The sequence below is a fragment of the Typopeltis vanoorti genome, chromosome 15 (genome assembly GCF_054136105.1).
Source record: "Typopeltis vanoorti isolate ZY-2024b chromosome 15, IOZ_Tvanoo_1.0, whole genome shotgun sequence".
Lineage (NCBI taxonomy): Eukaryota > Metazoa > Arthropoda > Arachnida > Uropygi > Thelyphonidae > Typopeltis > Typopeltis vanoorti.
Window position 1 is genome coordinate 27,559,131 of NC_143563.1, and position 25,587 is coordinate 27,584,717.

At 37.3% G+C, this 25,587-nt stretch overlaps 1 protein-coding gene across 2 annotated transcripts in view; it reads right to left on the minus strand.

Annotated features, from left to right (window-relative positions):
- Positions 1-25,587, minus strand: part of LOC150098544 (uncharacterized) — a 610,245-nt gene that overhangs the window by 16,248 nt on the left and 568,410 nt on the right. For both annotated transcript variants that reach the window (XM_090405300.1, XM_090405297.1), the window contains exon 36: positions 23,963-25,125. In XM_090405300.1, coding sequence (XP_090261426.1) covers positions 23,963-25,125 — 1,163 coding nt within the window. The remainder of the gene's footprint in view (positions 1-23,962; positions 25,126-25,587) is intronic.

Sequence of the window (25,587 nt, forward strand, 5' to 3'; positions counted from 1 at the left end):
GCAGAAATAAACATTGTAAAGGATAATTATACTGATTACATGATTTAAAAAGGGTTGCAGATTAAAAAAAAAAAAAAAAAGTTAAGATCCAGGAGGAAATGGGCAGAAGATTTTTTAAAGCCTTGAAAACATTACAGGCAAACAATTGCCTAACATGTGAAGCCAAGAAGAAGAAGAAGAAAAAAGTTAAGAACCTATGCTATACAAGATTGCTTCTTTCCTTTATATAATATATATTATGTGGCAAAAATTATATGAAACCTGAGTATTTCACAAACCTCAATAAACTGTTGGCCCACCTTTGACTATGAATATTGATGCCATACTCTTAGGATGACTCCAATAAATGTTCAACAAACAATTATTTTTGCTCATTCCTCCACCAAAATAATATTTAGTTTTTATATAGCAAATCTAGACAACAACCTGGTCTTACCTACAACCAGCATTCTAGCTGCTCTCAAATGTAGCCTACAGAATAGAGCTATGTTGCTACAGCACTTCCCATAACACAAAAAAAGCATGAGCATTTTTAATACTCAATTGTATTTTCAATAGAATCATCACAGCATATGCAACACAGAATTTCAAAATGTCAATAACAGTTTTGGGTGTTCAAATTTTTAATCATATGACTTTATTCCAAAAACAAGATGTATCACACCATCAGCATCACCAACCACCACATGTGGTGGTGATGATGTTGATGGTGGGATATATCTCGTATTTCTTGTATCTTGAACAGCACACAGGGTGATAGAGTTTGGTAAATAATATATTCTGGAAAATGCCACACTCTAACATATGGATCTGAAGAATGTGTACTGATCTGTCCCTCCATACCACAGCTTTTTCAACAGAATTTGTTTGTAATGCTTTTCATTCCAGCTAAAATATTCAGAGATCATGACAAACCTAAACAGATCCAAAATATCTGATGGAAATTTTGAGGATAAAAATTCTAAGGTGTCAGCCAGATAAGCATTATATACAATGGTAATCTTGTCTTTGTCAGTACTGGTAATAAGATTATTATTAATAATAATGAAGAGCCAAAGGCTTCAATTTGGCAACATGAACTTATTTAAGTTAAGGGATATTATATCCCATATTGTTTCTTAGCCGAATAAGAAACTCAAAGAGTTTCTTAAATAAGTTCATGTCGCCGAATTGAAGCCTTTGGCTCTTCATTATTATTAATAATTTAATAGGACACCTCTTGGCAATTTTCATAGAAGGGATGTAAGTTCTGTTCACTACAAACTTGCTATTAACTAGGTCTACCTACTCACTGATGAGACCTCAAAAAAGGTCGAAACCGGTCTGAGTAGTGACCTTCTCTCATAATGTTGAACAAAATACAGCTCCTAGGAGTTAAGTTCACATTATGGGTAAATCAAGAATAGTGATCGGAGCTTGCTCAACCCTTTACATGAGTTGCCTCAGCTTGCACTACCTTCAAAGGTTAGGTGCTGCACTATCCAGGTATTTGCTTATGCTTGGAATCGCTGAACTTTATATAGTTTCTATATTCGGCATAAAACTCTTTGAGTTTCTTATTCAGCTAAGAAACAATATGGGATATAATATCCCTTAACTTAAATAAGATTTTTTTTTTTTTTTTTGAAGATCACAAAGCTTTCAATTCTGCAAATGGTATATTTAGAGGTGGCAGTTTTGGATTATAAATAATTTTAGCAACTTCAAAATATAATTTATTTAGTTGTCATAAGAGAAACAAGAAATGTTGGATTCCATATTGTAAAAAATCCAAATCGTTTTGGGACAATTGAGAATTTATGATCTCAAACATTAAGTTTGTCATCCACTAGCAGAGAATTTGAGAAATTAATTATCCACTTTTCATCTGTTAATCATCTGAACTAATTCAGAAAGAAATTTCTATAATCAAAGAATATACTCTATAATCAAAGAACTACTCTCAATGGCTAAAACTCCAAAACAATATAGAAAATTATCAACTTCTTAACAATCCTCCATTAGAAGAGATGACATGACAAGTTCTCCATCCCATGCATTAAAGGTACTTCAGAACCTAACTATCTTGAAGAGGTTCAATATCTCTACCACATTCAAGGCTTTTAATTCCATTAACTCTATAATACCATCTTCAAAAGATAAAATTCAACCTTTACTGCTACTTGGAGTTATCCTACTTTGGACTTACAGGCCAATCTATGTCCAAATACATCTATGAACATCAGAGAAACATAGGATCACCAATACTAGCTAGCCACAGAATCCTCTGAGATCATACTAAATTATTACACAGATTACTGAGATAAAGAGCCAAATTATCCCCTAGGAGATGTTTTACATTATGGAAAAATACTAAGGACAGTAATTAGAGCTTACTCCACCTTTACTGTGAGTTGCCCCAGCATGAACCAGGTGTTGGCTTATCTTGGATTCGCTGAAACTTTATAGTTTCTATATTCAGCATGAAATTCTTAGATTTCCTATCTTAGAGTTTCTTATTCAGCTTTGAAATAATGTTGGATTCAATATCCACTTAATTTAAATAATTTTGCATCGCCGAAGTGAAGCCTTTTTGGCTCATTATCTCAATAATTTATTGGTGCACCTTTTGGCATCTCGTATGGTAAAGAATAACCTCTGCATCACTTCAACCTCAAAAATGGGTATCCAGGGAGGGTAATGGATGGCAATGCTGTAGCCAATGAAGTTCTAACTGAGGCTCAGCTATTGCTGTTACTCTTCTGCCATGATCAGAGCTTTATATAGCTCAATAACACCCTATCCTTACACTGTCCTCTACAGATAACGGGGAATATGAAAAACATTCTTGCTTCGCCCATCTAATCAGTCCTTTTAAGGATTTTAAGGACTCAATATTTTACATCTGGGTCTACCTACTCACTGATGAGACCTCAACAAAGGTCGAAACTGGTTTGAGTGAGGGGGGGGGGTAATGAATGGCAATGCTGTAGCCTGTGAAGTTAACTGAGGCACAGTTGTCGCTGTTACCCTTCCAAATGAGCACATCAGCAGCTCTGCTCGGTGGTGGGGGAGCCTGCCATGGTGCAGAGCCAAACAGTTCTCAGAGTCCTTCTCAGTGGCAGGGTGAGCCTATTACTGAGGGGCACAATGCTGAGTTTCTGACTTTCTGATCCTGCGGGTCGCTCATTATTGGATGATCCAGGGGATTTTATGAGTTTTTGGAGAGGTATCCTGCACTTAAACAGGGAAACCGATCTAAGTGGGGGATAATGAATGGCAATGTTGTAGCCTGTGAAGTTAACTGAGGCACGGCTGTTGCTGTTACCCTTCCAGATGAGCAAATGAGTGGCTCTGCTCGGTTGTGGGATAGCCTGCCATGGGGTAGAGCCAACCGGTTCTGAGTTTTTTGAGTTTGACCTGTACTTGAACATGCAACAAGGGCTGAAACTGGTCTGGGTAGTGACCTCTCCCCATAATGTATAACATCATACATCTCCTAGGAGATGTTTTACATTATGGGAATATATTAAGGACAGTGATCAGAGCTTACTCCACCTTTACTATGAGTTGCCCCAGCATGAACCAGGTGTTGGCTAATGCTTGGATTTGCCGAAACTTTATAGTTTCTATATTCGGCATGAAACTCTTAGATTTCTATCTTAGAGTTTCTTATTCGGCTTTGAAATAATGTTGGATTCAATATCCACTTAATTTAAATAATTATCACACAGATATGCACATAAATACAAAAATATTTTTAAAGAACAAGCCCAAGTTCTTTTATGTTACCCTCCTTAACCTTAATGATGGACTCTGCACCAAACTTTGGGAAGTTGTTATCAAGAACTATACCTCTTAATATTATTATTATGGGCAACTCCAAGGAGTCTTTAGACTCATCGAGAGAGGCCCTAAACATCATGTCAAGAACAACTATTCAACATTCACACAGTATCTATCATACTTTGCCTTGAACTCATTCACAGTCATGGAACACACAACAGACTCTGGCAGCCTATTCCACTCATTCACCACTCTCCAAGTAATTACATGTATTATAATAATAATTATTATTATTAATATTTGACCTCTATGGCTAGAGACTGTATTCAATATGTCTACATTCACAAACCACTCTCAGGCAATGCATTCTCCTCACCAACCATTTCATGCAAAGAACCTTCTCCTTATTCCTCTGCTCACACCCTCCTTATACAGTTTCCCTCTCCCATGTCAACCCAATAACAATCCCTGACCAGATTATATGCCTCAGTCATATCACCCCCCCCCGTGTCCTATTCACAAGGCTAGGCTTTCAATTTGCATTCTTTCATTTTGTCCTCACACTGTGCATTCCAAAGATCACTGACCACCTTTGTGAATCTTCTCTGAACCCTTTCTAACATATCTTCATCATGATGAAAACCTGGCTACTAAATCTGTGCACAATAATCCATATGAGGCCTGATCAAAGCCTTATACAATGGCATCAAAACCTCCTTATTTCTATCCAAAGTTTACCTACCCATTGTATACTTTGGATCCCATCATTGCTTACCAAATTTCAAAACCTTACAATTTACAACATTGTTGTAAATTGTAAGGTTTTGAAACAACTAACACTGTTCTACTTACTTGTCTAAGGTACTAGGACCTTTCAGGAGGACCCCATTCAAGTCCTCCTGAAAGGTCTTAACATCTGCTTGACACTGAATTGCTCTCCCCAGTTTTGCATCATCTGCAAACATCTGCATATCGCTAGTTAAACCCATCTCAATATTATTAATTGCACAATAATGGTTCCAAAATTGATCCCTGCAGCTCATCACTTTCCCTTTCACGAAATCCATCCCCCACATATACACTTTCTGATGCTTATTCGAGAGCCAGTCAGTGATCCAACTCAGAAGTCTGTTATCGAATCCCATTCTTTTTTCAATTTGTTTAACAGCTTGTCGTGTGGAAGTCTATCCTTAGATTTTGCAAAATCTTCTGCTTCTCACCAATCTCTCTAGTACCTTATGTGTACTAAAATGTAATCAACCTTTAGCCAATTACATATTTAACTATATTTAATGTCTAACATTATTTAAATGAATAGCACACAGTTATCCCTTCATCATACTTTGAAAATGTTCCTTTTTTGGTGCACAGAAGCATTCCAAATTTTTAGCCTGCCAGAATATGATCTTTGTAAATAAAATTTACATGAAGAAAAAAAAAATAATAATCAATTCCTGATATGTACTCTAAAGGGGTGTATCAGATCTAGATAGGGCTACATGAAACATTTATATTATTATTGACTTCTTATGAACATTTTTTTCAAAATCAGTGTCATTTGTCAACTTCAATGTTCTCAGAACTTATTCTAATGCCCTTCTAATTGTATCAATCCACTTAGATGATCTGGGTTTTTTCTATAGGTCTTTTTCCTGAAATCTTGGCATCAAAAACCTATTTTGCTGACCCTTACTTCTCCCATTCTGTTTAAGTGCAAAACCACACAATGAAGTACTCTACCCACATTTTCTTTAATTGTAACAATGTTACATTCCTTCCTAATAGCTTCATTTTTATATGATTCTGCCATTCATGCTATCTGTTCACTTTCCAATATTTCTCAGAACTTTTATATCTGTGGCCTTCATGCCTTGTTATTATAAATGAGGCATCAAATCTTCCTCCAGTTGGTGAGAGTGACCATGAAGTGATTACCTGGGTGGTTGCTAACCAGGTGAGGACTTCCATGGGGAAAGGGAATATATGGAACTTCAAGGCTAGTGATTATGAGTAGCTCAGGAGACAGCTTACAGGTGTAGCATGGAATGAGGTGTTGGGTGGAAAGGAGATCAGTGTTACTTTGGTCAGAAAGTTAAATAAGATAGGTGTGAAATGGATGAATGAAGAGATTAAGAATGCAATACAGAGGAAAAAAAAGCATTATGGAGGCAACATAAGAGGAGTGGTAATAATCAATTCCATGAGAAATACAAAGAACAGGAAAGGAGGGTGACTCAGTTGGTAAGGGTAACAAAAGTTCAGTATAATCAAAAGTTAGCTAATGAAGCCAAAAAAACATTCAGGGGTTTTTCGATATGTAGTCAACCAGCAAAATTAAAAATGATTAGGTAGAATGGCAATGATTGGAGAAAATGGTATAAAGGCAACTGCTGCAGAGGATATAGTTGAGGTATTTAATGAGCAGCTCATAAAGATCTTTCTTCCTTGTGAATGTGATATCATGGAGAGTATGAGAGCAGTGCATGAGGAGGAGAGGAGAGACTGACTGTGAGTGAGGAAAAGGTATATGGAAAATTAAGCAAGCCTGATATTAATAAGGCTGTGTGACTTGATGATATCTCAGTGCGTATTTTGAAGGAATGTGCCAGGGAGTTGATGTCTGCCTTGGCATATTTGTTTGATACGAGTCTTTCACTGGGGCAAGTTCTAATGGAGCAGAATGAAAGAGATTCTATCACTTCATAAAGGAGATGACAGAACTCAAGCATCAAATTATAACCTCCCTTTATCAAATCCATACATAGCACGGATTTGATAAAGGGAGGTTATGTTTATCTACTTAGGTAAAGGGAAAAAGAGCTGCACTGAATGAGGGAGTTGGATACACAGTGGTATACTTAGATTTTGCAGAGGCTTTGAAAGATTATGATATAAGTTGATAGTCAAACTAGAGGGGATGGGGGTTTGGATATCAGATTAGTGCATTGGATTAGAGATTGGCTGTCTGATAGGTATCAATAAGTTGTGTATGGGGTAGCAATATCCCAGAAGAAGAAAGTCACTAGGAGAGGGGCCTCAGGACATGTTTTAGGGTGCTGTTTATTAGTCTGTTATCTCTCATAACTCCAATACAATCAGTTCTTATGCTTGAAGCTTTTAATGTACTTCTAACTGCATCACTACACGTAGATCCTGGACTTCCTCTGGTTTCTTTTCCTGAAATCCTGCATCAAACACCTGTTTTGCTAACCTTACCTCTCCTAGGCTGTTTAAGCAACCTAACAACCTGAGATCAACACTGCTCACACCTTCTTGAATGCTAACAATGTCGAGCTAATATATCTTCTCCCTTTTTAATGTGATTCTGCGATTGATGACATCTCTAAAGCTGGATAATAATGACCTTTCCTTAACAATAACTTCTCTATCTCTGCTTGTTAGTGTATTCTGGCTATCCTCACAATATGCCGTTTAAATTTCAATTCCCTGTCTGCAATCATTGCCAAGTTCATGGTCTCAGTTTCCTGCAGTTTAGTTTCATCAATATAATACACAGTTTGTGATATCTTCATCCCAAAGTGCATCACCTCACATCTGACATTACTGGTATTTTTAATCATAAATATTGAATAGTTCATCAGTAAACTGACCTCGGCAGTGTTGTAACAGAGGTGGGAGAATACCAATCTAGAGAGACAAGGTGAGCGAAAGAGAGTAAGGTTAACGGAGCAGAATGTAAATTAAAAAAATAAAAGTGGGGTGTATGGTAAGTTTAAATCTTTGTGAAGTTTTCAGAGATGGAGTTAGTTGGAGGGATTTATCAGCCTGGCTGGCTGGCCGAGTGGTTAGTGTATCTGCTCTCCAGCCAAAAGGCTGCGGGTTTGAATCCCGCTGTGGGCATGGATGTTTGTGATTGTCTGTGGAAATACTAGTGGTCATGGTGGTTGGCAGCAGATGTCGTTAGTGTAGTTGCGATTAGTTGTAGCTGGTGGAGTGAGTGGTGGTGACAGAGAGTTGTAGAGTAGGTGCCCTCCCTCGATAAGTCCTCGGACTCCCTGGAGGTGTCATGTAATAATAATAATAAGGATGAATGGCAAGCAAGAGTGGGTAGCTTGCAGAAAGATAGATGCACTGAAAGAGGAGGCGGAATGTCTTGGGAATAAATTGAGAAGGTGAAAGAAGTGATTAAGTGATTGGAGACGATAAATGCAAAGCGAATCAGAGTAGGAGTGAGAGTTATGGGAATGACAGAATAGGAGAGAATAGAACTAGTAGAAGAGAGGGAATGAGAAAAAAGCAAGGGGGTGCTAGAACCAGGGAAGGAGAGATGGTGGGAAAAGGTAAGTAGGAGAACAAAGAAAGAAAGTGTTAGAGGAGAGAGACAGAGAGTGAAGGATGCAGATGAGCAAGGAAGGAAAAGATAGGTAAGAGGTGTGATGCATGGAGACTCAATGATCTGTGATGTGCAAGATAGAATGTCTGAGGAGTGTTTACCTAGAGGAATGATAGAAAGGGTGGCCATGGCAATTAAGTGAGGTGAAAGGGTAGATGAAATGATTGTGATGGTGGACATGAATGACTTGAGAGGTGGTGTGAATCAGGTGACAAGGGATCTGAGGTTCATACTAGAGATTGTACGAAAGAAGACTGAGAGAGGGAAGATAGTGTGTGTGGTGTCCAGGTATGATAATACAGAGCAGAGGAGAAGAGCATCAATAATGAATAGTATAATAGCCAGAATGTGTCAAAACACAGACTTGGAATATGTGGATGCTTGGAGGGCATTTGAGGACAGAAAGAAACTAAATGCGAGAGACTTTGCATTTGAATGAGAAAGGACATAGGCATCTGGAGAGAATGCTGTTCTCTGAACAAGTCAATGGAGGGAACTAGAATTATCAGGGTGGCCTCTCGTGTAATAGGTATAGAAACAGTGACAATGCACTGATTCTTTATACCATTGTCAGGAGTATCCAAAATAAAGAAGATTTATTTATTTTATTTATTTAGCATTTGGCTAAGAAGAATACATGCACATGCTACTACACACACACATACACACAAAAAAAGGATGTACGAGACAATAAAATGCATAAAATATGTATAAAAGAATACAATAGTGTGAAAGGTCATATGAATATAAAAATATACAAATAAGCATAAAATTAAAATTGAATGTGTAAGTTTGACAGCCAATCAATAGCATCTGTAGAAACTGTAATAAAGTCAGTTACAGGTCCAGTGTAGGCTCTGTGAGGACAGTCAAATATGATATGTTGTATAGTTTGGTTATCCTCATCACAATCACAAGATGAGTTTGGTCTTATTCCTCAAGTAAACAAGTAAGCTCTGCACCTACCATGGTTGGTGCTAACCTATGTAGGGAGGTCCATATTTTTCGAGGTAGGTCAAACTCTGATGGAGGACTGTTTAGGTTAAAGACTGTTTGCCAGATTAATGGTCTATTCTATGTGCTATGCTATTCTTGAATCATAGCCCTCAGTGACAAGTCACTTATAATAGGTGCCTCTATGATGTAAAGTTGTCAATATCAGAGTGTATAGAAAGCAATGGATTCCAGCAAATTTTGTGACATTTGCGAATTAGGATGTCTTAGCATTTTAGTTGTGGTGGTTGTATGTGGCTCAAAACTGGTAGCCAATATGATGGAGTTGTCTTGCACTGTTCAGCCAGACAGCTGAGCAGTATTCAGCAGTTGAGTAAACGAGGCTCAGGGCAGTGTCTTTAATGTGAGAGCACAGTCCCCCAGGTTGTTCAGGCAAGTTTATGCAGTATGTTATTTCTAGACTTCAGTTTGGCAGCAATATTGGAGAGATGTTTATTAAAGGAGTGGGTTCTGACCAGATTCTTCAGATTAAAATTGTGCAATAGCATGTTCCCATTTAGTGGCACTCTTAAGATGTCACATGCCATGCTATTTTTCAAATGGAAACAGCATGTTTCAGTCTTGGTAGTGCTTGGAATAAGACGGCACTTCTCAAAGAAGTGATTCAGCTCCTCTAGGTCACTAGTTAGTATGTGACCTATAGAATATATGTAGTATAGAAGTTCTGGTATTGGGATGTGATGCATATATCATCAGCATATGCAAAATTTCTATAGGAAGTCCTTGGAAGGTCATAAATATACAAATTGAATAGAACCTGAGTTTCTGGGAAAAAAAAACCCTACCTCCATATGAGACTGGTTAACTCACCTTTAGTCAAAAGAGACCAGATAAATGTCCCTCGTGTCTTAGACAGGAATCGAACCCGGGTCTTCTGACCAAAGCGCTTCGTCTATACTGATTGAGCTACAGAGGCTCTAATTTATTATGTTCATACACAAATGCCAGGAGCATCAGAAACAAAAGGGTTGAGTTCACTGCTTTATTGAATATGATGTGGCCTAAGATTACTGGCATTAGTGAAACCTGGCTATCAGAATATGGTAAGTGGGATCGAGTGTAATGGGTATACTATTGGTGGATAGGGAGTTGAAGTTTAGGGGGCACATTGCAAAAGTAACTAAAACAGCTCACCAAATCACTTGGCTTATGAAAAATACTTTAACATGCAGAGAGAAGCAAGTTGTTGTTCCTCTGTATCGAGCCTTGATAAGACCCCATCTGGACTTCTGTGCCCAGTTATGGGCACCAGGGTTTCTTCGTGATGGGGAGGAAGTGGAGAAGGTCCAGAGACGAGTGACCAAGATGATAGCAGGTCTGTGGAATGAACCTTATGAGAATAGGTTGAGGATTTGTGGGTTGCACAAATTGGATGATAGGCGAAGGAGGGGTGATATGATTGAGACATTCAAATTACTGAAGGGTTTTTATAAGATTGATCCAGAAGATATTTTTGAAAATATGACTGGTGATGGGAGGACTAGGGGCCATGCATGGAAGCTGGGCAAGAGCATGGTTGACAAGGGTGTTAGAGCTAGGTTTTTTACTTGGAGAGTGGTGAATGAGTGGAATAAGCTTCCAGAGTCTGTTGTGGGTGCTAGTGGGTATCTTGCCTTGAATGAGTTCAAGGCAAGATATGATAGATACTGTGTAAATGTTGAATAGTTGTTCCAGACATGATGTTAGGGCCTCCCTCGATGAGTCTGTCGACTCTTGGAGTTTCCCAGAACAATAATAATAATAATAATATTTTTAGGAATGACAGAAGAGATAGGAGAGGAAAAGTACTAGCAGTGGCGGCCCCGTGAAATTTTAAGTGAGAGTGCTGCCTATAAAAAATAATTTAAAAAAAATTCATTTTTTCCTAATCAGTAACCTATTAATAAATAAATTTACAGATTTATTAATAAATTGGTTACTAATTAGGAAAAAAAATAATTTTTTAAAAATTATTTTGTATAGGCAGCACCCCCATTTCAAACTTCATGGGCCGCCACTGAGTACTACTAATGATATCAGATGAATTAAGTCCAGTTAGGGTAGAAATGCAAGAAACCAATGATGGTAACAACAATGTCCCATATAGAGGTGTGAAGCGGAGGCCAACAAAATAAAATATATGTTTGGGTGTTAATACAGACCTGGCAGCAAAGTTGCAGGGGAAGAAGAATTGCATTGCCAATTTAGCCTTATGGGTACCAAATGAGTGATCATTATGGGTGACTTTAATTTTCCAAACATTGATTGAGTAGATGAGAAAAAAGAAACTCGAGATCAAAGTGGGTTGGATTTGTTCATAGTGTCAGAAGGGACCTCTGTTAAGAATATGGCTATTTTACCACAAGTTGGTGACAATTAACATGCTGTGCTTTCTTTGGAGATATCAAATTGTATTGATGCTCCGATCAGAACAGGTTACATGTTGAACTACAAAGCTGGAAATTATGATCAACTTAGGAGAATACTATCTTTGGTCCAATGGTATCAGTTACTAAATGAGAAAAATGTCAGCAATGTATGGGAATCTTTGAAAAAGTGCTTAAATGAGGCAGTATCTAAATGTATCCCTAGTGTTTGAAGAATAAATAGGTTGGGGGTGAAATGAACGTGCAACCTTATTAAGCAAGAGATCCACAAGAAGAAGATGATGTGGAAAGTACTGTTAGAATAAAAGTGAGAGGAGTTATGAAATAAATAAAGATCAGGTCAAGGCCATGCAAACTAAAGGCAATCCAAAAGAATTTTAGCATTATGCTGCAAGCAAAAGAAGGAAAGAATGTGACAAAACAACTTTATTGAATGCAGATGATATACTCCAATGTCAGAAGCTAATGAGATTGCTCGATAAATGAGTGTCCACTATGCTAAGATATATCAACCAGGTGTATGAAACATGGTGCACAGTGCTACTGCGACATTGGATAAAGAGTGAGTTAGAGGATTATGAAAATTAAGATGAAAAGCTGTTGCATAACCCGGATAAGAATTTGTCTGTCAGGACAGATGGAATATCAGCCTGTTTGCTAAAGGAATGTTCAGCCAAATTGGCTAGGCCTTTCACATATTTGTACAACTTGAGTCTCGGCTCAGGAATGATACCACAGGAATGGGAGGAATGTATGATAGTTCCATTGTACCAGGGTGTTCCAAAACTGATGTTCTAACTACTGACCTATCAGTATCTCTGGTATGGTAGTGAAGATTTTAGAGAAGTAAATAAAAAACTTGCAAACAGAAATGGGTAGACAAATAAGCTAAACTCTGCAAGGAGTAGAATGGGTTTACTAAAGGAAGGTCATGTTTTAGCAACTTACTCATATTTTATAACAATGTTACAGCCAAGTTGGATAATGGAAATGGAAGATTGGCATACAATGGGTATGAAATGAAAAGTAGCATACAATGGATATGAAATGGAAAGTGGTATACAATGGGTATGAAATGGAAAGTGGAATACAATGGGTATGAAATGGAAAGTGGAATACAATGGGTATGAAATGGAAAGTGGTATACAATGGATATGAATCTGCCAGATTTAAGGTGACTAGTGGTGTATCTCAGGGATGCCCTTGGGACATTAGTGTTCAATCCATAGATTAATGACATAAGGCAGGGTCTAACATCAGATGTGGAAATGTTTGCTACTGATGACACACAAACTGGCCTATAATTAGATACTTCCAGTCTGCTACCACCCTTATACAATGGCACTATCTTACATTCCTTCCATTCCATGGGCGCCTTTCTCGCAGCCAGACTTTCATTGAAAAGCCAGGTCAAGGGCACTGTCAGTTATTTAGCACATTCTCTCAAAACTCGTGGTGAAATACCATCCAGTTCCCCAGCTTTACTAACATCCAGCGTACTCAGTGTGTGGAACACACTCTCCTCCTGCACCTCTAAACCTCGAACCTGCTCTCAAGTATTCAAATTGACTCCTCCATGATGAAATACTCCAATAAAGTGTTCATTGAACAATTCCACTATGTCCTCTGCATCAGTCACTCTATTCCCATTTTTATCCCATGTGGATAAAATCAATGATGCCAAGATAGGGGGAAATCAGGGATGCTACTGATATTTAGCAATCACAAAATGATTTTAATAGGCTGGAAATGGCAATGTCATTCTTCCACAGTCATTTCTCCTCCTACTAGCCACATAGCTAAAAAATTCCCTAGGATTTTCCTTGGATCTAAGGGCCAATCTTTTCTCATATTCCAGTTTCGCTTTCCTTACCAAACTAGTCACTCTTCTGGCCTGTGTCTTATATTCTTCATGCATCTTCTCTTCACCTGTCTCCTTATATCTCTCTTCCGTAGCCTCTTTTTCAATGTAGCTCCTGTTTAATATTGTTTGTCATCCACTTTACTCCAAATTGTGTCCTCTTCTTCACTCGTGGAATACAGCTTACCATTGCTGCTAACAAATATTCCTTCACAATTTCCCAAGCACTAATGATATCCTGACCTTCCAATTCTTCCCTCCACAAAGCATCCCCAAGTTGACATCTAAGACTATTATAATCACCTGCTTTATAATTCCACATGTGTTCCTGTCTCTTTGATACTCCTTTATATATTTAGAATTTTACAATATATCATTATAGAGTTAGTTTAAATAAGAGAGCTTCTTCGTATTCTTCCACATGCATGTCAGCAAATCTTGCCATGAGGTAACATTCAAATTACAAAACCAGAAAAGCAACATTGCAAATGGATTAATTTGAAGAGTAATCATAAAGACTTGTATAAATCAAAGGAAGCATTGGGTCTCAATGGCAAAACACATCTTCAAAAGATGTTTGCATTACTAGTACAGAAACAAGTCCTCTTCACTACATGTACATAATAGTTCATGTACTCTGTACATTATACTATCAAACAGTGTAACAGGCAAAGTATGGGATAATGTAGATATCATAAGTCGATTATATTACATTAAAAAAAATTAAATAAAAAATTCTGCAGATTATGTCTTAAGAAATTATGTAGAATTTTTTTATATCAGTCCTACATGAAAGGTTGCAAAACCTATAACACATCTGTCCCATGTGCGAACAGAAACAAAATAATCAAAGGTTAACTTTCCTACTAGCCCAAGTGGGTGAAATACACATAAAATGTTTAAGATTTTCATGGATAAAAACATGAGCAGCATTCTGCCTTTTATCCTATAATTATCCTGCTCTGCCATTAATCTCTTAATCGCAGTTGTAGAACCATTAACAGATTAACTGTAATGGAGCAACCTTTGTGTTCATCTGACTTAAAATATACCTCTGTTTTACTTGAAATTTCCAAATTTCCTTTACTGTCTTTCAGCTTTTTGCTGTACAACATTTCTTTCTTTTTTTTTTTCTTTTTGTTCCCCAAGATAAAAAGTGAAATAATTATTCTGATGTTTTAACTTCTGTAAATTATGTTGTCCTGACATTTGAAATTTTTTTGGTGATGGAACATCCCTTCAAGAATTATCCAACTAGTTTACAGAGATGCAAAATAAATGAGATAATATTTAAGGATTATTAATTTGACATACCTGTGTGCATTTTTTGAAGATAAGATGATTGAGTACTCTAGATCAAGACTTGATTAGACCGAATTGGAATGTAATTAGCTGTTGAAGATAAAGCGCCAATACTCTGGATTTAAATATACTTATCAGATAGCCAAAACATTCATAAACTAATAATGAAGAAATGAATGAAACAAACTAAGAATTTTCAAGCTTTGAAAATAAAGAATAAAAAGAAACATAAAACCTGTAAACTGAAAAACTCTTCTTTGCTCCTTTTCGACAGCTTCTTTATTCCCTTGGAATCCAGGAGACCAAATCTGTACACAATGATCCAGGTGTGGTGTTATCAAAGCCTTATAAAGAGGCAAAATGACTTCCTCATCCTTACATGTCAAGGTTCACTTCAACATTGCAATTATCTTCTGAGTTGCATTTGTAACTTTTGCTATGTGACCTCTGAACTTCAAATTCCTATCCACCAATATGCCAAGATCCCTTGCCTCCTCAGTTTCTTGTAGCATAACCCTGCTAATATAATATGTCCCTGGAAATCTCATCACACCAAAGTGCATAACTCTACACTTGCTAACATTAAATTGATAGTCATTTTTGTTTGCCCAAATTTCCAGCCTATTAAAATCATTTTGTGATTGCTAAATATCAGTAGCATCCCTGATTGCCCTCTATCTTGGCAATATTGATTTTATCCATATGGGATAAAAATGGGAATAGAGTGACTGATGCAGAGGACATAGGCTGGAAATGAACACTTTATTGGAGTATTTCATCCTGGAGGAGTCAATTTGAATACTTGAGGGATAGAGCAGGTTCGAGGTTTAGAGGTGCAGGAGGAGAGTGTGCCACATACTGAGTACTCTGGATGTTAGTAAAGCTGTGGGACTGGATGGTATTTCACCACAAGTTTTGAGAGAATGTGCTAAGGAACTGACAGTGCCCTTGACCTGGCTTTTCAATGAAAGTCTGGCTGCAGGAACGGTGCCCATGGAATGGAAGAAATGTAAGATAGCGCCATTGCATAAGGGTGGCAGCAGACTGGAAGTGTCTAATTATAGGCCAGTTTGTGTGTCATCAGTAGTTATTAAGATCTTGGAGAATGTAGTGAGGGACCACATATAGCATTGGGCAGATGAGGGTAATGTTATCAGTGAGAGTCAACATGGATTTGTGAAGGGGCGCTCTTGTTTTAGCAATATGCTAGCCTTTTATGATAAAGTTACAAGAGCATTAGATGAGGGAAAGGCATATACTTCCATTTTTCTAGACTTAGCAAAGGCATTTGACAGGGTGCCACATGATAAGCTGATATTCAAATTGCAGCACATGGGTCTGGATGTCAGATTGGTCAACTGGATTAAGGATTGGCTGTCTGATAGGTATCAGAGAGTTGTGTATGGTGGAGCAATATCAAAGAGACAGAAAGTTACAAGTGGGGTTCCACAGGGCTCAGTATTGGAACCTATATTGTTTAACCTTTATATCAATGACATTGTCCATGGATTGCAAGGGGATATTCTGTTGTTTGCAGATGTGGTAGCCCTGCAAGAGGATTTGAATAAGCTAGATAGATGGACAAATGAATGGGGGGGGTATCAGTTTAATGCAGCAAAATGTAAGGTCTTGAGGTTTGGGACACATCGATGGGATGCTGCATACTCTATGGGAGGAGTTAAACTGGAGGAAGTAGGAGAGACAAAAGATCTGGGGTTGATGATTGATAGAAACCTGAAATTTAGGGGACATATTGTGAAGATAGTGAAGGTAACACAGAGGATTGCTGCAATAATGAGAAGGACACTGACCTGCCGAGATAAAATGGTTATAATTCCGTTGTATAAGACTCTGACCAGACCACACTTAGACTATTGTTCTCAGATCTGGTCTCCAGAATTTGAAGGGGATAAATTAACTGTGAAAAGGGCACAAAGGCGGATAACAAAGATAGTGTCGGGTCTGTACAATGTTAGTTATGAGGATCGGCTGAGGGAGTGTGGACTGCAAAGTTTGGTGGATAGAAGAAGGAGGGGTGATATGATAACTGTTGTGAGGTGGTTACAGGGTTGACACTGGGGAGTTCTTTTGCTTGCTTGGAAGTTACGAAAGGAAACTGTAAGAAAGAGAGTAAGGACTGGTTTCTTTGCATGGAGGATGGTTGAACCATGGAATGCATTGCCTGATGGAGTGGTGAGAGTGAGAACGGTCAATGCATTTAAGGAGTGGTATGATAGACTTTGTGTTTCCTAGGAGGGGACCTCCCTCAATGAGTCTTGATAGACTTGTGTTTCTTTGAAAGGACCTCCCACGTCTTTATTCAGGCCTCCATGAAGTCTTTTGACTCCATGGAGGCCTGAATAATAATAATAATATGTTGTCTGCGCCATTTGTAACATTCTTATAACTGTGCCTAGAAATCTATCCTGCTTTGTCTTTAACTTATTTATTATGATCAGCAGGGGCGGCTTGTGCATAGGCACTGCAGAACTGCAGCACCTCCAATTTTTCTCGATATATAAATATATTTATTAATTTATTTATATTTGCTTGTAATATTTAATTTTATCATCAACAATCCTATACAATTCTCTTATTTTGTATTAAAAATAATAAAAATCTATCTTGTAGCACTTAGGAGGGCGAAGGATGCTACTGACACTGAGTTTTCCACAGTGTCATATCGCTACGCACGAAAGCGTATGCACATCATAGCGAGATGAGAGCTATTAGCGTAATGTGGTACTGTCTGTCACGCAATTCCACTGTTATTTATATGCAGTTTGTGCCAGTAGTAGAATCTTCGCAGTGCTTACTGTGTTCACTCCATCAATTTAAATATTTGGACATTACAATTAAAGACAGCATTTGTTATAGTTTTTATTTTAGAACATTATTGGGGTTATGATAGTGGATTTTATTTTTAAGTAATTTTGAATTATACTAAACTGTATAATTTTATCGATAATAAACAATATTTTTTCATAAAACAAAACAAGAAGAATATATTTTATTTTTAAATAATTTTGAATTATACCAAACTGTATAATTTTATAAATAATAAACAATATTTTTTCATGTTTAATTTTTAAAAAATTTTTTACCATAATTTTGATATTTTATCCAAACACGTACATATTGTACTTACGTGTGTATACACTGTAAGTACATACAGTGTGTGTGTATATTTCGAAAGTTGCAGCACTCCACGATTTCAAGCCACAAGCTTTCACTGATGGTCAGCCTTCTTACTTTCTGACTGCTGCCATGTATATGTTTATGCTATGCCTTATCTCTCATGCTCTATAGTCTAGCAAATTTATTTGTTTATCAATTGCACCAGCTAGACTATGTATCGAGAGAGTATAAGATGTTATTCAAAGACAATACTGGTTTCTGAAATCATATGCGCATTCCCCGTTTTACTTAAATTTTACCCCTTTTTGTCAGTTGTGGCATTAAATAAAATCATGCATACTACTTGCACACAGGTACAGAATTTTTTTGGAGATAGTGCACTGACACAACTCACAGTTCAGTGCATTGTTTACGAACTATTTATTAAGATCCAAAGAACATTTACGATATACACACTAGATAGATAAAAATCCCTCATTCCTGTGAACCTTGATTCTGAATTATCATAGCACCTAAACTTAACATTATATGATCATGAGATATACACTGGTCTAATCTAATTAACTAATTTCTATACAATATCCCCTTGCACATCACATACAACAGATTCATGCAATATCTACACATACTTTCAGAAATACAGTTGCTTACACGTTTCCCTTTCACAAACAATCCTTTGCATTAATCAAATGTTCTACAGGAATCTTCCTAACCTTTCTTTCATTCACTGTGTTGATCTATTCCTTCCTAACGTCTTGTCACAATGTGTCCTTCATGTAGGCGATTCACGACCACAAACAGTTGAGATCTTCAGATACCAGCAAGCAGTGAGAATCCTGAAGGTAAATCAACGAAGTTTCTCTTTCTTTTTCCAGCCAAGGATGGTGATGATCACAGGCTAGAGTAAGCACTGAGAACCTGGGATAATTTTGCTTATTGCTGTGGTGCCTTATGTGTGTCTTAGCCTTCTTTGTTTTCTCTTTCGCATGCTTTTCGAACTTGTCAAGTACTTACCTCTGGGCATGTTGATGTCATCTTCGCATGCTTTTCGACTTCTTTGTCTTTCGTACTTGCTGACCTTTATGCGATGATGACGCCATCTTTTGCAAGTCTCTTTAACTTTTTCTCTCATGCTAATCCTCTTTGTTCTTTATTAATCTTACCGTATATTTGCCTGTTCATGTGTGACATTATAGTAACAAAGGAAATTCCTTTTTTTTTCTGAACACAATAACTTGCAGGGAATAATATTTCATTGAACATTTTGCATACATATCCTGAATTAAAACCATTGTAAAATCGAAAATGATAAGTGATGGAATTACTTATCACGAGAGATTTTACAATATTATTATTATTATTGCATCCTCCATGGAGTTGGCAGACTTAATATGGGAGTTTCATTCATATCCTTAACATTCCTTGCATTAACAACACTTTCTGGTAATGTGTTCCATTCACTCACAAATCTCCATATAAAAAATCTACTCTTCACCACACTTTTACATAACTTCCAGGGATGACCTCTGGTTTTCCCCCCACCTCTCATCTACTCTTTTTATAAATCCTATCTGGATTAATCAGATAATATCTTCTCACTAACTTAAATGTCATTATCACATCACCTCCTTTCTCCTATCCACTAAACTTTGCAATCCACATTTCTTCAACATCTCTCCATAGCCAGCATTTCAAAGTTCTAATAGTTACTTGTCGCTGGAACCTCTCCAATGTTTTCACGTCTCACTGAAAACTAGATGACCAAATTTGAGTACAATAGTCAGTGTCGTCTGACCAGTGCATTATACAGTGGCACGATGACTTCCTTACATGTTTGAGAACTTCTCATCATAGCAGCACAGTGATATGCATCCTTTGCAACACTTGCTAAATTTCAGTCTGTGTCAACCATCACTACCAAATCTCTAATCTCATCCACTTCCTGCAGTACAGCACAGTCAATACAGTACACAGCCTTATATTTCTGCACTTCAAAGTGCAACACCTTGCACTTACTAATATTAAAACTACAACTCCACTCCTCTGTCCAAGTGAAGAGTATTCAAATCATCCTCATGGGAATTAACATTAGCAGTGCTACTTATAATAATCCCCACCTTTGTATCATCAGCAAACAACTGAAGATCCAAGTCAGTCCACATGATATATCATTTACCATAAGTTAAACAGCAGAGGCCCAAGAACAGAATCCTGGGACAGACCACTGGTTGCCCTCCTTTTTTCGAGACACTCCTCCATTATACACAACTTGCTGGTATCATTCAGAGAGCCAATCTCCAATCCATCTAAATATACTATCTATTCCCATCCTTTGCAGCTTGTACACCAACTTATCATGTGGTAATCTATCATACGCTTTTGCAAAGCTTAAGAATATCACCGTGTACGATTCTCCCTCATCTAACACACTTATCTACCTAAAATGCAAATCAATTGCTAAATTTCCTTTATGTTGGTCAGCATACAAATGCATGCTGACCAACATAAAGAATGCCATGTCCATCAACCTAATCCTGTACTCTATTCCTACTAATCCCCCCAATACCTTGACTATAACTGCAGTCATACAGACTGGACTATAATTTGAAATTTCTTTCCTTGAACCATGCTTGTGGAGTGTACTATTTTATCTTCTTCCCATTCCTTACAAAGTCTACCCATTGCAGGACTTTCATTAAATAACCAGGTCAAGAGCATAACCAACTGTTGCATACCTTCTTTAAGAATACATGGTGATATGTTATCCATTCCCACAGCCTTATTGCCTAACCCAATCAACACCTGATACACTTCGGATCTTTCACTTCCAATTCTCCCAATACCTGCCTCCCTTCTATATATTGCACAGCATCACTTACACCAATATGATATACACTGATAAAGTGCTTGTTCAATAATTCTGCTATATTCTTTGCAACTGTTATTCTGCTGCCATGACTATCCACTAGCATCAAGCTGCCATAATTATTCTTTCTCTTGCTTGCCATATAGTGGAAAAATTCCCTTGAGGTAATCTTGGCCTGACCAGCCAATCTCCTATCATACTGTATCTTTTCTTTCTTTACTATGTTTGTCACCTTCCTAGAGTGCACTTCATAGATCCAATCACCACCAACTGTCTTGTACCTCCTCCACAACATTTTCTTTTCCAACACGGCTTGCTTGATTTCACTGTTCATCCATTTCATTCCTATTCGACAGGGTGGCCATAAAATAACTTTCCCTCTTTGGGGCATCTGTAGCTAAAACCAATAAACAGAATGAGACCAAATTTTATATTGAGAGTTTTGAAGGCATGGGGAGATGATTTCTGCAAAAAAAATATTTAGTACCAAAAGTCGTGATAGGGGAAATTTTGGTGCTGGTGGAGCCAGAAACAAGCAGATAATTACATTAAAGGCAGATAAAATGAAATAATAACATTTCAATGGTGTAAGCGACAGCCACGTCACTCATTCCAGCTGGATATGTGGTGCGTTACAATGATAATAAGAATAATAATAACAACTTGCGAGAGAGAAAGAAATTAATGTAGTGATCGAACTCACAAGAAATAATGTTTTATTCATCAGAATCAGGGTCCCCTGGACCACATACACAATTTTCAATGTGCTGACCTTTCTTGTGTACAACAAATTGCATCCGGTGTGCGACATGCTCTACAGCTGAGCATAAGGAGTCGGATTGGATGTTCATAACGGCCTGTTTTATGTTCTCTTTCAAGACATGCAAGTTTGGAATGCCACCAACATACACAACGGATTTCAAATATCCCCCACAGCCAAGAGTCACATGGAGTGATGTCCGGGGATCGAGATGGCCATGCCGTCAGAAGAACTGACTGATAACCCTCTCATTACTGAAATGCTGGTGTAAAAGGTGTGTACTGAACGTTCAATGTGTGGCTGTGTTCCATCCTGCATAAAATTTATGGAGCCTTCTAAATTCCTGAAGGGCCGCTATGGCATTGCACTGTTTAAGGTAAAACAACTTAATAAGTAAAGCACACTGAGGCAAGGTTGGATGTATATTGCGCAGAATTCGTCAGTCATTCTAATAACTGCCTGAACGTTCCCAATCCCTTTTTAAGTGGAATTGGTGGCGATGCTGTCACGTACACAAGTAAAATTTGATCAATCCTTTTTACCTGCATTTACTGAAATATTTGGCTGCTTTCGGCTCTGCCGGCTCAAAAATTTCCCCTATCAGCGACTTTTGATACTAAATCTTTTTTTCACAGAATTCATCTCCCCATGCCTTCGAAAGTCTCAATATAAAATGTGGTCTCATTCCGTGTATTAGCTTTAGCTACAGATACCTCCAAAGAGGGAAAATTAATTTATGGCCACCCTGTATTTACTTGCTTAACCCTTTGTTTGCAGTTATAGATTGCTTGTGTCAGATACTGTTTTGTGAATTTCCATGTACTGTCAACATCTTTTCTGCCCAGCCTCATCTACCCAACATATTGATGCTAAATGACTACAGAGATTCCTGCTTTATGTTTCCATATATATTCAGTTTTGGCAATAACCTCTTCTTGTTTCACCACTTCCTAAACAAGTACCTCATGATCACTTTCACTAATCGGCAGCACTTTACACTTTATTAACAACTACATCTTATTAAGTTATCACTAAATCCAAAACATTAAAGCCTCTAGTTGCTTCAGTCACATGCTGCTTAAGATATTTATCTCTCAGAAATTCAATAAACTCACTTTCCTTGTTCCCATACGCTATCTCCTCCTTCCATTCTATAATTACAGAAATATAGAATTCTCTTCTGTATTCCTGTAATTAAAGTCTCCCATTAGAATCACCTTTTTATATGCCCAACCAATTTGCCTAAATATCTCACAATCAGTATTCTCTACATTCCTGGCCTATAACAACATTCTATCAGATATACTAGCCTGTTAATTTTAACTTGACACCACACAGATTCAAAATCTGTGCATGCACTATCAACTTCCACACTTTGTGGACAGAATTCCCCCAAATCATTAACAGCACTCTCCCTCCTCTTTTCATATTTCTATCCTTCCAAAAATTATGTATCCCTCTATTTCAATTCCTGACATCATATCCTGCTCAGACATCCACTTTTCACTTCTTCCAATTATAATCAATGCCACATACTCAGCTCTCGTTTTGAATACTTCTTATATTTGTGTACAAGCATAACAATCCCTGTCTTTGAGGCCATTGTACCAGCACCAGCATTCTCTATTCTAGCTACTATACCACACCTCTCTCTTCAGTCTGACCATTCACATTTCCCTGATCATGACTCTGATTCCTACCTGTCTCATCCTCACCTTTATGCATTCCATCATTTTGTGCTTCTGCAACTACATCTTCAAGCTCGTATTCATCTCCCCCCTGTAGTACAATCCGTTTAGTTCCGCTATTTTGCTTCAAAAGTAGACTCTGATCATTTACTGCATTAACTTTTTAATTCTGTGCTTTCTCAGAAAATAATAGCCTTTCTAAATGTCCAATGTCAAACCCATTAACTTTAAACCATTCTGAATTTCCTTTAAATTCACTCCATAGATTTACATATTGAACCCCTTTTCCTCACAAAACTCAACCATCCTACATCTAGAAAGATGGCTGAGTTGTGTGAGGAAAAGGGGGTTCAATATGTAAATCTATGGAATGAATTTGAAGGAAAGTCAGAATGATCTCAGAAGTTCTGTGCGAAAAATGCAGAAACGAGGGGGAGGGGGAATTAGAGGGGAAAAAAGGAAACAAATAAACTGCTAATGATGTATCTATTACTGATGCAATTTTATATTTCAGACATGATAAATATAAAGAATTAAGGAGATGTTATGTACAGCCTACTCTCACTATAGCAAACAATGCTACAAACTTGCTCACTACAACATGGACCTATAGGTACATTAAAAAATTCGCTAACAAACTATCTAGTATAACAAACTATTCCTGTGGTCTCTACGAATTTGCTTTAGTGAGAGTCAACTATATAAATACATTTTCCCAATTTGAGGATGTATTTTCCTGAACTGCATCCTCAAAGGGCATACAGATTACTATAATTCTCCAACAAAGATTTCATACATTACGACTTTCTTACTAAGAATTACAAAATATAAACTAATGGTAAACTAACCTGATTTAACTGTTTATCTTTCATGGATCCTACAATATCATCAAGAGATGGTGCAGAAGGTTCTAGTGGCCATCCAAAGTCTCCAGCATCATCCATACCAGAAGCCAAAACCATAAGTTCTGGACGATAGGGTTTTTCCCAAGGGCACTTTTTGTCTTCAAGGCTTGCTAAAATACTTGTTACTTTCTGACTGACATCTAATGGGGAATGATGATATGAACTCTGTACCTTATCTGTTTCGAATTGTTTCTGTTTCATTATTCCAAGAACACAGTTTAACCCATCATCAATAAATTCTTTGCACAACACTTCTGATATGTCATTTACAGTTTTTGTTCTAGACATCTGTAACATACTGTCAACGGTAAACATATCCTGAACAGTGCTATTTTTTTCTTGTACTGGAGGCAGTTCTTCATGATTTTTAGAAATTACTTGAGGCAATAATGGTATATGATGAAATGCACTTAGAGAATCCTTTAATAAAACAGAGAAAATGCTGTTTGCCAACTGATCCACCATTTGTGTTTTATTCCGATTTCTCCAAGAACTAGGAGGATCTGAAATGCTAATTTTCTTATAATCTTCCTCTGTTTTAATAGGAATCACATCTGGTTTTCTGAATTCTTGAACATCAGTATTTAAATTGATTTTTACAGATGAGAAAGATTCTTGAAGTGATAATTTTTCTTCGTTCTCGTGAATTAGGTTAGATTCACACTGCAGAAGTTCATCAACTTCAAGAACAGGACTTTGTGATTTTTCTTCATCATCAGTAAATGAGGACAAAGACTGATCTTGTAGTTGTTTGCTGTCAGTTTCTGTAGATTCAGTAATACTTTTGACAATTTCAACTATTTCTGACAAGTCTCTACATTCATTTCCTGCTTCATTTTCAGCAATATTATCATGCACAACTTTATCTAAACTACTGAGATGCTCCAAATTGTTTTCATGCAGGACAGGTGATGCTACATTCTCTTTAGGACTCTCATATTTCTCCAAATATTTTTGTGAAAGTAATGAATTTTCCTGACAAGAAGGTGCTGTACTAATCGTAGAAGTAGATGGAGAAGAGACTGTATCACCTTCTGAAGTTGTATCTCTATTACTAGATAACACAGTTTCTTCTAACACTTCTTGTGAAGTATCTGGTTTGTTTTCTGCAATGAAATAACATAACATGAAACATATTTAAAAACATAGTAATTTTCCTTTACTATCATTAATAGGATCTTAGATTCAATAAAAAAATAGATATTTGTCAGAATATTGATTTCTCTTAAGTATAAATTGAGGATAGGAAAAAAAAATTGTCCTTTTTTAAAATAAATGACTCCTCTAAATGCCTTTTTATTCACCAAAGGGAGCAGATGAACCTGTTTTGTCCTAAATACTCCCTCCCCCAGAATTCATTGGACAGCTACTATCCATCCTCAGCCATCGCCAGCAGCTGAACTCACAGCTGCTGATGATTTTCAAGGTATCAGAACAGAAGTACCGCAGACAACTGCTGCCATCTTAAACCCTAATTTGGTATTATTGTCTGGAATAGTACGAGTTCTAAGATCAGTTTTTCTGAATGTGGAGTAAAAAACCCGAGGTTCTGGGAGGAGAAATCCAAC